The 13,229-nt window shown below is 48.8% G+C and overlaps 1 protein-coding gene across 3 annotated transcripts in view; it reads left to right on the forward strand.

Moving 5' to 3' along the window:
• Positions 1–9,537: 9,537 nt before the first annotated feature.
• kif9 (kinesin family member 9) overlaps positions 9,538–13,229 on the forward strand; it is a 200,068-nt gene continuing 196,376 nt past the window's right edge. Inside the window, exon 1 of one of the 3 annotated variants that reach the window (XM_038808918.1) lies at positions 9,538–9,737. In XM_038808918.1, the coding sequence (XP_038664846.1) occupies positions 9,588–9,737 (150 nt within the window). In that variant the 5' untranslated portion in view covers positions 9,538–9,587. Of the gene's footprint in view, positions 9,738–10,811; positions 10,909–13,229 lie in introns of those variants that run through there. The other 2 variants (XM_038808916.1, XM_038808917.1) reach the window with 2 other exon arrangements.

Genomic DNA, 13,229 nt, shown 5'->3' on the forward strand with positions numbered 1-13,229 from the left:
TGCAACACGTTTGGTAGCGCCAGCCCCTTTTTCTGTCTCTGCAGCAGGGCCCTCTTCATCCTTCGCACCTTTCCCGCCTATCCAAACTCCGACATGGCTGTATACAACTTCCGAAAAAGGCCTTTGGAATAGAAATTGGGAGCATCTGAAATATAAAAGACCTTGACTGGACATTCATTTTCACCACTTGAACCCTCCCTGCCCAGCCTCAGATGCAGTGTATCCCACCTCCTAAAGTCCTCCTTATCTCCTCCAACAACTTTGTTAAGTTCCACTTATTAGTGTCGGCCACTCTCCGATCGCTGGATCCCCAAATACCTAAACCTATCCCTGGCTACCCTAAATGGTAACCCCCTAAATTGTCTCTCCGACCCGACTCAAACACCTCACTTTTCTCCACGTTCAACTTATAGCCTAAGAAGGCCCAAAACCTCTCTAGTAGGTTCATAATCCTCCCCAGACTCTCCAGCGGGTCTGACACATATAGTAGCAGATCAGCCACGTACAGCGACACCCGGTGCTCCTTACTCCCCCTGCCACTCTACTGACCCCCGACTGACTGACATCGCCAAGGGCTCTATCGCCAGCGCAAAGAACACACCTGTCTCATTCCCCTATACAACCCGAAACTCCATGAGCTCATCTCATTGGTCCTTACGCTCACCACCAGGGCCACCTACAACAGACGCACCCATGACACAAACTTTGGCCCGAACCAAAACATTCCCGAGACCTCGAACAGGTACTGTCATTCCACCCAATCAAATGCCTTCTCCACATCCATAGACACCACTACCTCCGGTACCCCTCCTCTCGGCGGGGTCATGATCACACTCAGTAATTGCTCCTCTGCAACCACCCCCCGGGACACATCCTTCCATCCTCCCTGCCACCAGCTTGGCCAGCACTTTTACATCCGTGTTTAACGGTGATATGGGCCTGTACGACCCACATTGTAATGGATCCTTCCCTTTCTTTGGTTTAGTGTAATTATCGCTTGTGTCATCGTCTCCGGCAGCTACCCCTTCTGCAGCACCTTGTTAAATGCCCCCAGTAAGTGTGGTGCCAATTCTGCCACAAACTCCTTATAAAATTCCGCCAGGTATCCTTCCAACCCTGGGGCCTTCCCCGACTTCATCACCCTTATGCTTTCCATTACCTCCCTCAGACCTAAAGGCTCCTCTAGCGCCTACCTCCTCTCCTCATACAGCCGCGGAAATTCCAGCCTGTCTAAGAACCGCCCCATATCCCCATCTTTGGCCATCGGGTCCACCCTATACAATTCCTCATAATATCCCCCGAACGTCTCGTTTATCTTGCCTGTCTTCGACACTAACACCTCCGCCCTTGTCCGTATCCTGCCTCCGTAGTGGATGGGCTAACAAGCAGCTTGCCTTCCCTCCATATTCATACTGCACCCCACTAGCCCTCCCTTCCCAATCTGTTGAACTATCCCTGTAACTTTTTTCCTTTTCGCCAATCCCTCCTTGATGGGAGCCCTTGAATATTCACTATCCACCTCAACTATCTCTTCAGTAATCATTCGTACTCCTCTCTCCTTTTTCTATCCGCATGCGCCTTGAACAAGATAATTTCCGCCCCGAACCACCGCCTTCAATGCCTCCCAGAATGTGGCCACTGATACCTCCCCATTTTGGTTCAACTCCATGTAATCCTTATTTACCGATCGCACCTTATCCCAAAACACCCTGTCCACTAACGGCCTTGGGTTTAACCTCCATCCCGGCCTCTGCTCTCGTCCCAAACTAAGTCTAACCTCCAGCCAGTGCGCGCGTGGTCTGACATTACTATCCCCGCGTATTCTACCCCCACCACCCCCAACAATATCTCATGGTTCACTACAAAAATAAATCAATTCTGCTGGAGTACATCTTATACATGCGTGAGAAGGAGTAATCCCCCCCCCCCCCCCCCCACTGGGTTCTTAAATCTCCATGGGTCCACCATACCCATCCTTTCCATAAACCCTCCCGCTCTTTCACCATCCTTCCCATTGACCCGGGGCTCGACCTGTCCACCCTCGGTCCCAGCACACAATTAAAGTCTCCCCCCATAATCAACTGATGTGTGTCCAAGTCAGGATTCGCTCCCAGCAACCCACTCACGAACCCCACATCATCCCAATTAGGTGCGCAAAGATCCAAGATCTCTTCACCAGCCCATTGAGCCCCGCACGGTCTATGTTATAAGCCTTACCGGAGGCTTGCGCCTCCATTCCCCTCTACTGTCTGCTATTCTCCTATACCGACTCTGTCTCCTTTAATTTCGCCGTGTACTGGGCCCATCCAAGATGGCCCCGTTCTCCACCCCTGACCACACTTCTTTTTCAACACTGTCACGTCGCAAACCATGGCGATGTTGGACACCTTCCGTGCACCCTCTCTCTCCCCATGCAGCCGCCACACCGGTTACGCGATTTTTAAGAGCACAAGTGAACCACACCATCGGGAACTAGGCCCATCGGAGGCGGAGAATTGCGGAGGCCCCAGAGAATACTGGCTTGGGCCCAGTAATGATGTGCAAATGGTGTCCACTGTATATGCCGCTGTCAAGGTGCTGGAGTTTTGCGATTTGGCATCAAATCGCGGCCTGCCACGATTTCAGCATCGGAACTGATTCTCCACACAATCGCCTTTCCTGATTTCGGCGTCGGCTAATGGAGAATCCCGCCCATTAACTCCCCAGGGTCTCCCTGATAGTCACACAACAGTAACCCAGGCTGAAAACACATTACTCTGGTCAATTTCACCTGTGTCTCCTAAAAACGTTCTGATCTTGCAAAACAAGATTATTTTCAAAAACATGACTACTGCAGTCAAACACACTCGTACCCCAGGCTTTTAACCCTTAAAAAGGCGGCACAGTGGATAGCACAGTTGCTTCACAGCTCCCAGGTTCGATTCCTGGTTTGGGTCACTGTCTGTGCGGAGTCTGCTCATTCTCCCCGTGTCTGTGTGGGTTTCCTCTCACAGTGGGTGGAGGTGTAGGCTTAGGAAGATTGATCTTTCCAAGGGCCGGTGCAGACTCGGTGGGCCAAATAGCCTCTTTCTGCACCGTAAATTCGATGTCTATGTCTATAATTTGCCAAATGTTTATAATCCAATATATCAATAATGCTGTTTGCCTCAATGCTGTGCCTCCTCCAACTCCTGGCCTTCTTGGGCCTCACATTTGTCATGCCTCTGTGGTGGCCTAAATATGCAAAGCTGCCATTACTATATTGTAGTTTCTTTACCATGATGCACAGTCTTCCATTCCCTGTCACTTTTGTGCAAGAGTCACAAGGGGATAAGATTTCATCCCTTCAAAGGCCACAAGCCCCTCCCCCATGACTCACCCACGAGTCATGTTTCAGAAATGAGGGTGATGAAAACCGCTTCTAAATGAGGGCAGCATGTGAAAATATCAGCCATGATTGAATAGCGGAGTAGACTCGATGAGCCGAGTGACCTAATCCTGCTCCTGTGTCTTATGGTCTTATGGGCTGGTGCCTTTATGAACCATTGATGTGTGCATCACCACACCACTGTTGCCCATTCCTCTCTCGACAAAAATGGTGGGTGTCTGGTTCAGTGGGGCAGAACTTACAGAACTGGGGTTCCTGCGACATTTCGGCTGAGGCACATCCCCATGTACATTCAGGCCTCAGAGTTGTGAGCGCTACCACTGAATCAAGTCTGAGAGCATAAAACACTGTTGTCTATATGAATATGACTGTTACCAATTGCTGGATTGATGAGAAAACCAGAAGCACCGAAGCAGGAAATGTATTCTTTTGATAAAAAACATAGGAACAGGAGTAGCCTATTGAGCCCCTCAAGCCTGCCCCACCATTGAATGAGATCATGACTGATATGTGGCCTAACTCCATATGCCTGTCTTTGGCCCATAATCCCTTAATATCTTTGCTTAACAAAAATCTATTTATCTCAGATTTTAAATTAACAACTGTTCCAACTTCTCCTGCTGTTTGTGGGAGAGAGTTCCAAACCTCTACCACCCTTTGCGAGAAGGAGTGCTTCCTAACATCTCTCCTGAATGGTCTGGTCCTAATTTTTACACAATGTCCCCTTGTTTTAGAATCTCCAACCAGTGGAAATTGTCATAATATACATCTATGTATATAATGGAGTGCAGACAGGCAGTGAGTCACACACAGGATGACCAGGAACCATACAGAACAGAGCAGCCAATCACCAGACAGGACACGATCACTATAAAGCCAGAGGGCACCAGTTTTCCCGCTCTCTCGGGACCCAGCCTCTGAGACAGTCAGAGTTCCTAAGCTAGTCAGTGCCAACACCATGCGGTAGCTAGTAAGTCTGGTTAGGCTAGTATCAGGTCTCCAGTCAAGTCAGCATAGTGTCAACCACAGTTAAACATGTATAATAGTTTAGATGTTAAATAAAATCGTGTTCCATCTTATCAAGTGTTGGAAGTCTGTCTCTCGCTACACTGCATCAAGTGTAGTCCACATCGACCCAGCCTGCCCAACACATCATGGTACCAGTGAGTGATGCTGAAAATTGACGGACCTACCTTGAGTGAATCAGCGTTGACCAGCAAACAGCCATCCGGTGACATGGAAAACATCCGCCCTCCTCCGCAGCTCCGCATCGCCGACAACCTCGGTGCAAATTGGAAGATCTTCAAACAAAAGTTCCAACTCTATCTCGAAGCCACTGACCTCGAGGCCGCATTGGACGCCAGGAAGATCGCACTATTCCTCTCCACAGCCAGGGACCACGCCATCCACATCTACAACTCCCTTACCTTCACTGAAGGCGAAGACAAGATGAAATATAAAACAGTACTGCTGAAGTTCGACAGCCACTGCGACCTTAAGGTGAATGAGAGCTTTGAACGGTACATTTTCCAGAAGAGGCTTCAGGGTAAGGATGAACCTTTTCAATCCTTTTTGACCCATCTCTGCATCCTCGCGCAGTCATGTAACTATGACTCGACAACTGATTCTATGATCCGGGATCAGATCGTTTTCGGGGTCCACTCCGATTCCCTTTGCCAGCAGCTCCTGAAAGTCAAGCAGCTCACCCTCACCATCGCCATCGAAACGTGCGTTCTCCACGAACATGCTAACAATCAGTACTCCCACATCAGGGCGGCAGAAACGGCAAAGCTAACCTCCCACGAGGCGGAACGGGTGCAGGCCATCGCACAAATGCAGGGCCTAAGTATCGATGAGAGTGGCCATTTTGCGTGCTTTTCCCAGGCCCCTGCGTATGCGCGCCACGACCAAGGGGACGGCGAGACCGACGACCAGCCTGCGCAGGTGTGTACATCATTCGAACGCACTGCGTTGGTGCACGGAACCTGCTTACGTTGCCGTCATGACGTGCCCATTTAAAGCGGCAATGTCTGGCAAAATCACAACGGTGTCTACAGTGTGACAAGCTTGGCCACTACGCAGTCCTTTGCAGATCTGCTCCACTGCCCAGCATCTAGCGATCCCAGCCACGGCGAGAAGCATCCGTTCAATACAGCAGGCCATGCCAGACTCCGGCCCCGACAGCCCAACAGATCCTAATGCTGAGTGCCTCAAATCCCCAACCAGGTGGGCATCATTACGAAGCATGCGCTGCCTTTCTCCAAGATAGTGAAGCACCTCCCGATTCTCAGCGTGGATCCTGACGACGAGTGGTGTGCTGTCCTCACAGTCAACAAGGCTCACATCCGGTTCAAACTGGACACCGGCGCATTGGCGAACCTCATCTCGAAATCCGATCTCGACACCATCCGCGTCAGACCAAGCATTCTTCCACCAGCCTGCCAGCTCCTTGACTACAATGGCAATGCCATAGCTGCCAGTGGCTTGTGCCAACCCGGAGTGTCCAATAAGTCATTTAAAGCAACACTGCGATTTGAGATCGTAGGACCTGACAGAGCATCCCTGCTCGGTGCTCGGGCCTGCAAACTCCTGAACCTGGTTCAGCAAGTCCACACCATGTCATCCTCACAGGCGATGGCCTCACCTGATGAAAACTTCCAGGCTGAAATTGATGACATCATCACGCAGTACCATAGCATGTTCGACGGAATGGGCACACTCCCATACCGATACAAAATCTTGCTCAAACCAAATGCCACACCTGTGATTCACGCACCACGGCGGGTGCTGGCACCCCTCAAGGACCACCTCAAGCAGCAGTTATAGAACCTCCAGGACCAGGGCATCATATCAAAGGTCACAGAACCCACGGACTGGGTCAGCTCCACGGTCTGCGTCAAGAAGCCATCAGGGGAGCTTCGAATCTGCATCGACCCCAAGGATCTAAACCTCAACATCATGAGGGAACATTACCCGATACCAAAACAAGAAGAGTTGACCAGCGAGATGGCTCATGCCAAGTTCTTTACGAAGCTGGACGCCTCCAAGGGGTTCTGGCAAATACAGCTGGATGCATCCAGTCGCAAGCTGTGCACATTCAATACCCTGTTCGGTCGCTACTGCTACAACCGAATGCCTTTTGGCATCATCTCTGCCTCAGAGGTATTTCACCGCATCATGGAACAGATGATGGAGGGTATCGAGGGGGTGTGCGTGTATGTTGACGATGTCATAATCTGGTCCACAACTCCTCAAGAACACATCGATCGCCTCAAGCAGGTATTCCACAGAATCCACGAGCATGGTCTCCAACTCAATAGGGCCAAGTGCTCGTTCGGTTAATCAGAAATCAAATTCCTTGGTGACCACATCTCACAGCAAGGCGTGCAGCCAGATGCTGACAAGGTTTCGGCGATCAATGCCATGAAGACCCCAGAGGACAAGAAGGCGGTCCTCCGCTTTCTAGGGATGGTCAACTTCCTCGGGAAGTTCATTCCCAACATGGCGTCCCACACCACAGCCCTCCGCCATCTCGTCAGAAAGTGAACGGAATTCCAGTGGCTGCCCGCTCATGAGAAAGAATGCCGTGAGCTGAGGGCAAAACTCACCACAGCCCCGGTTCTGGCATTCTTCAACCCTATTAAGGAGACCAAAATATCAAAATATCAAAATATCCACTGACCCGAGCCAGGACGGTATTGGGGCGGTGCTCCTCCAACGGGATGACTCCTCCTCCTGGGCCCCAGTTGCGTATGCCTCCAGAGCCATGACGCCCACTGAGCAACAGTACGCTCAGATTGAGAAGGAATGTCTGGGCCTCCTAACGGGAATCGACAAGTTTCAGCCAGCTCAACCCAAAGAAACTCTGCAGCAACATGAGATAGTGACCTCCCCATGGTCCAAAGTCAGTGTCGATCTTTTCCACGCCAAGGGGCGTGACTATGTCCTCCTGGTCGACTACTTCTCCAATTACCCCAAAGTGGTGAAACTGTCCGACCTCACGTCGAAGGCGGTGATTAAAGCATGCAAAGAAACATTTGCCAGGCATGGGATACCGCTCACAGTGATGAGTGACAACGGTCCCTGTTTTTACAGCCAGGAATCGTCTGATTTTGCCCGGCTATACAACTTTCATCACGTAACCTCCAGCCTCCACTACCCACAGTCAAACAGGAAGGCCGAAAAAGGGGTCTATATCGTCAAGAGATTACTGTGCAAGGCTGCAGACTCAGGCTCCGACTTCAACGTGGCGCTGCTGGCATACTGAGCAACCCCTCTGCCCACTGGGTTGTTTCCAGCGCAGATGCTCATGAATTGAACTCTGCGAACCACGGTTCCAGCCATCCATGTTCCAGGCCTTGACCACCTCACGGTCATACAAAAGATGCAGCAGTCTCGGGCACAACATAAATCAGCATACGGCGCTCATGCCACGGATCTCCCCGAGCTGTTCCCAACTGATCGTGTTCATGTGCAGCTGCCTGACAGCGGCCGGTCCGCCACAGCTGTGGTGGTCAAGCAAGTGGCCCCGAGATCGTTCCTCGTCCACATGGCTGATGGCTCCTTCCTACGACGCAACAGATGGGTGCTGCGCAGAGTTCCACGCCCGCCACCCAACCATGATATCCCACCTCACACAATGCGTCCTCCGGACGTGCCCTACCACGAGGCCATCGATCTACCAGCAATCCTGCCAACCTCTGCGACCACCGCATTGGTGGCGGTCCCGCCTATCCAAGTGCAAGCGGCCCCTGATCCACCCTCGAGGCAGTCAACCAGAATTTGTCACCCGCCACAAAAACTAAACTTATAGACTGAACTTTTGCACAATTTTTTTCCCTCATCGTTTTGACATCTGTAAATATTGTTTTTACCATTTAATCTGCCCTATATCTGCACTAGCAACACCTTCCTATGTATATAAGTTTATTTTAGCACATTCTGTATATAGTCACGCACATATACACATCCACATGCACATGAACCTTAATATTTATTATCTGAACACAAACAATATAACAAAAAGGGGGGGAGATGTCATAATATACATCTATGTAATGGAGTGCAGACAGGCAGTGATTGACACACAGGATGACCAGTAAGCACACAGAACAGAGCAGCCAATCACCAGACAGGACACGACCACGATAAAGCCAGAGGGCACCAGTTTTCCCACTCTCTCGGGACCCAGCCTCTGAGACAGTCATAGTTCATGAGTTAGCCAGTGCAATCACCATGTGGTAGTCAGTAAGTCTGGTTAGGCTACTATCAGGTCTCCAGTCAAGTCAGCATAGTGTCAACCCACAGTTAAACATGTAAAATAGTTAGAAGTTAAATAAAATTGTGTTGCATCTCATCAAGTGTTGGAAGTCTGTCTCTCGCTACACTGCATCAAGTGCAGTCCACATCGACCCAGCCTGCCCAACACATCAGAAATAGTTTATCTTTATCAACCCTGTCTTTTCCTGTTAATATCTTGAAGACTTCGATCAGATCACCCTTTAACCTTCTAAATTCCAGCAAAACAGGCCTACTTTGTGTCATCTCTTCTCGAAACCTAACCTCTGTAGTCCAGGCATCGTTTCTGTAAACTTACGTTGATTGCACTCTCTCCAAAGCCAATATAATCCTTCCTAAGACGTGGTGCCTAGAACTGCTCACAACTTCCCAAGTCACTTTACAGAAGAACGTGTAAAATGGGCACCAAAGCTTACAAAAAGGATCAGAAAGAAGTGACCAGATGTTTGCTGAAATCGATTGCATTCAAGCAGGGATTTGACAGGGGATAGGCAGGTGGAGAGGGAATTTCAGATCATGGAAACTTGGGCAGCTGGAGGCATGGCTATCAATGAGGTGAGGGCAAAGAGGAATGCAATGAGAAAATACAGTTCAGACCCCAGCTCCTGCCCCATTATTATTTTCAGAATTAGCAGCTCCCCATTCTCCCCACCCCCACCCCCGTGACTGACAGCTGTCAACTGTCACGTGACCACAGCGGGCGCGTCATGTTTCCACAGCGACCACGGCCATGGCAACGGCCGCTTTAAATATTAAAGATAGGAGCTGGCCGGGGGGGGGGGGGGGGGAGAGATAAAATAAAGAGAGGCCGATGGAGTCCGCTATATCTATAAACCGGAGTGTGGTCCACCCTGAATCGGAGCCGCGATTCAGTGCAGCGGCCTTGGGAAAAGAGCGCGCTGTCGCCTTGGGAACCGTCTCCATGGTGACCGCGGCCCGGCCTCAGGGGAAGGGGGGCAGTTCCGGCCGCCTGAAGGTGATAGAGAGAGAGAGTGAGAGAGAGAGAGCAGGCGGAAAGACGGGGGAAGAGAGGGAGAGAGAGAAAGAGAGAGAGAGAGGATCCCCGGGATCAGTAAGTCCTCAGCCTTTCACTAATTTCCAGTTCAGTTTCCGGAGGGGGACCTGCCGCCCTCCCTCTCTCCACCCACCACGAGGGCAACGCTGCTTCAGCCTTATATCATCCCTTCTGTGCTTGTGCCACAATTGGCGTCTGTCGCCGGAGGGTAAAGTGGGATATGTATGTCAGAAATTTGCTCCTGCTGGAAAGTGTGGGTGCTGATGCTTGTGCTGCCTCGACAAGGGTTTACGTCTTCCACGGAGGATAACTTGCTGCACTTTGTACCTATCAACCCCAAAACAAATCACAGTGCTGAAGTTAACTTTCCAAGTGCAGTCACTGTTGTGATGTAGAATACGTGGAAGCGAAGATTGGTGCCCTACAAGGTCCCACAAACAGCAATGACCGGATAATATGTTTTGTTGGAAAATCTCAGCAAGTCTGGCAGCATCTGTAGGGAGAGAAAAGAGCTAACTCGTCGGACAGCTTTGACAAAGAGTCATCGGACTCGAAACGTTAGCTCTTTTCTCTCCCTACAGATGCTGCCAGACTTGCTGAGATTTTCCAGCATTTTCCCTTTCGTTTCAGATTCCAGCATCCGCAGTAATTTGCTTTTATTAATATGTTTTGTTAGTGATATTGTTTGAGGGATAAATATTGGCCACCGCACTAACCAAACAACCCCCATCCTGCGTTTTGAATGCGCCAGGGTAGATGGTGCCTCAGTTTAACATCTTGTTCCTGAGTTGGCTTGTATGAAAATGGAGTACCCCCTCATTATTACCCTGAAGTGCTGGTCATAATTATGCGCACTTGTAGCGGCACGGTAGCACAGTGGGTAGTACTGTTGCTTCACAGCTCGAATCCCAGGTTCGATTCGCGGCTTGGGTCACTGCGGAGTCTGGACGTTCTCCCCTTGTCTGCATGGGTTTCCTCCGCGCGCTCTGGGTTCCTCCCACAAGTCCTGAAAGACGTGCTGTTCGGTAATTTGAACATTCTGAATTTTCCCTCTGTGTATCCAAACAGGCGCCGGATTAGGGGCTTTTCACAGTAACTTCATTGCAGTGTTAATGTAAGACTCCTTGTGACAATAAAGACTACTTTGTACCTGGAGTGGACTTGAACCCAAACCACTATCTCACATTCACATGAGTGCAACAACTGAACAAAGGATAGCACCTAAAGAGTGAGTTACCATATTAGTAACTTTAAAAAGAGAATTCCTTACTGCAGTTCTGAATTTTAGACAATGCCACCATCTGATGCCAATAACAAGCCGCAATTGTAATTAAGCCACTAAGATCTTGAGTAAAGGACAGTTTAGTACAGTTCAAATGAATATTCTTCAGCTAGAGTGGAAAAATAAATAAACCAGCATTCCCACTCCTGATTTCTATACAGCAACCCATACTGGAAAGGGGGTGTGAATGGATGCTGTAATATAAGGATCTGGCATATATAGGGTTAAAGTGGAACTTAATACAGTACCTGTCACACAGTGACATAAGAAGGCACCAAACCCAGAGCCAGGGGTCAATGTGGCAATGTGGTATTGAGCAGAGACCTAAGCATGGAAACAGCTCCTAGCTAGTACCCTTTACTGTACATGTGTAAATAGTTCTAGTAATTAATAAAGATTTACAGTTAACCTTCAAAAGATTACGGAGACTTCTTTAAGACATGCTGATCTGTAACCAACACAGAGTGATAACCGTGCTAAAATGCAGAGCCAAACCAGAATGCTGTAATACTCAAGCATTCTGACTTGAAAGAGGCTTCTAAAGTAGCAGAGGAAAGAAGGAGAGGCAAAATCACCAGAAAGGGCTCTCGAGAATGGAAGCCGATGGTAGAGATTTTACTGCCGAAAAATCTCCTTTGGAAATGCAGCTTCAGAGTACGAAGTTGACAGAATCTGTAAGGGTGACCTAAATCTTTTAAAATTCCAGGCTACAGCAAATCTTGATAAATCTTTATAGTAGTTCAGCCGTCAGAAGTGTCATTTGAAAGAATTATGTCGAGAGAGATCGCTCCACGAGTCAGAGCCTGAATGTGGCAGCACAATAGCACAGGGGTTAGCACTGTGGCTTCACAGCGCCAGGGTCGCAGGCTCGATTCTCTGCTGGGTCACTGTCTGTGCGGAGTCTGCATGTTCTCCCCGTGTCTGCGTAGGTTTCCTCCGGGTGCTCCGGTTTCCTCCCACAGTCCAAAGACGTGCAGGTTAGGTGGATTGGCCATGCTAAATTGCCCTTAGTGTCCAAAAAGGATGGGAGGGGTTATTGGGTTACGGGGATAGTGTGGAAGTGAGGGCTTAAGTGGGTTGGTGCAGACTCGATGGGCCGAATGGCCAGCTGCACTGTATGTTCTATGTTCTGTGTGCCCTCCGAGCTCGTCCGAGAAAAAATGAGAAAGAATTAGTTAAATAGTTCAGGAACGTCGTGACTGTCCAGCTGAGTAAGAAACAAGTAGAGGCTCCAATTTCACCGATTCAACAATCTAAAGTGTAAATCACTGAGTAAAAGAAGCGATTGTTAACATTCTTTTCTCGAGAACAGTGCCATCGTCATTATGCAGAACCTGCCATAACCCTTTGTCTCCAAGTGAACGGCGATCCCATCTTGAATTCCAGAAAGTTGCAACAAAGGTCCACAGCCTGCTCCATAAAATGTAGTGGCTGAACTCCATTGAATGAAAAATAGAACCTTTAAAAAATGAAAGGCAGAGCAAAATGATACCTCATAATCAAAGTCAAAAGCTCCGAGGAGAAAATCACTGCCCAAAACTATTTGTTTTGAAAGTTAAACAGAGAGAATAAATTTTAAAAATGAAATGGCCCATCAGCGCAAAAGGATCCTACTGAAACCCAACAATCCTGGGAAGACAACAGAGGGGAAAAAACAGTTACTGCACAGCAATTCTTAAAAGGCAGCACAATTTAAAGCTGTAACTGCAAAGAATATTAAATGACCATGGATCAGAAATAAAAAGTCTTGTGACGCAGTGGGTAGCATCTCTGCCTCTGAGTTCTGGGTTTAAGTCCCACCCCAGGACTTAATGACCAAGGAAAGTGCATTCATAACACAGCAAACAGGTTGGGTATCAACCTGAAAATTCCTTCCAACATGCCAATGGCAGGCGGTAAGAGAGGGAAAGAATCTTGTTGCACCATGCTTGATGCCATGTGTGCTCTTCAAGCTATAGGCATCTGACAACAGGCTTCCAGGAAAAACCTCAATATGGGAAAAGGTGAAAGTCTGCCTTGTGCATCACAAGGCGCAGGAAGAGAACAACAACAAACATGGATCAAAAATCCAGTTTACCAAAACAGTTTGGATTAATCCAAGGGTCAAACCCAATTGGAAATGTAGCATCTTTGACAAGAGAATTTTTAAATTACTTAATTACAACAGCAGGTCTCAGTTTAAAAAAAATCAGTCCAGATTAGCACCTTTTTATATTAGTTTCGTAAATTTGTGGAAGATGTAATCCTAATGCATAGCATTGATGTAT

This window comes from Scyliorhinus canicula, chromosome 10 (assembly GCF_902713615.1).
Source record: "Scyliorhinus canicula chromosome 10, sScyCan1.1, whole genome shotgun sequence".
Lineage (NCBI taxonomy): Eukaryota > Metazoa > Chordata > Chondrichthyes > Carcharhiniformes > Scyliorhinidae > Scyliorhinus > Scyliorhinus canicula.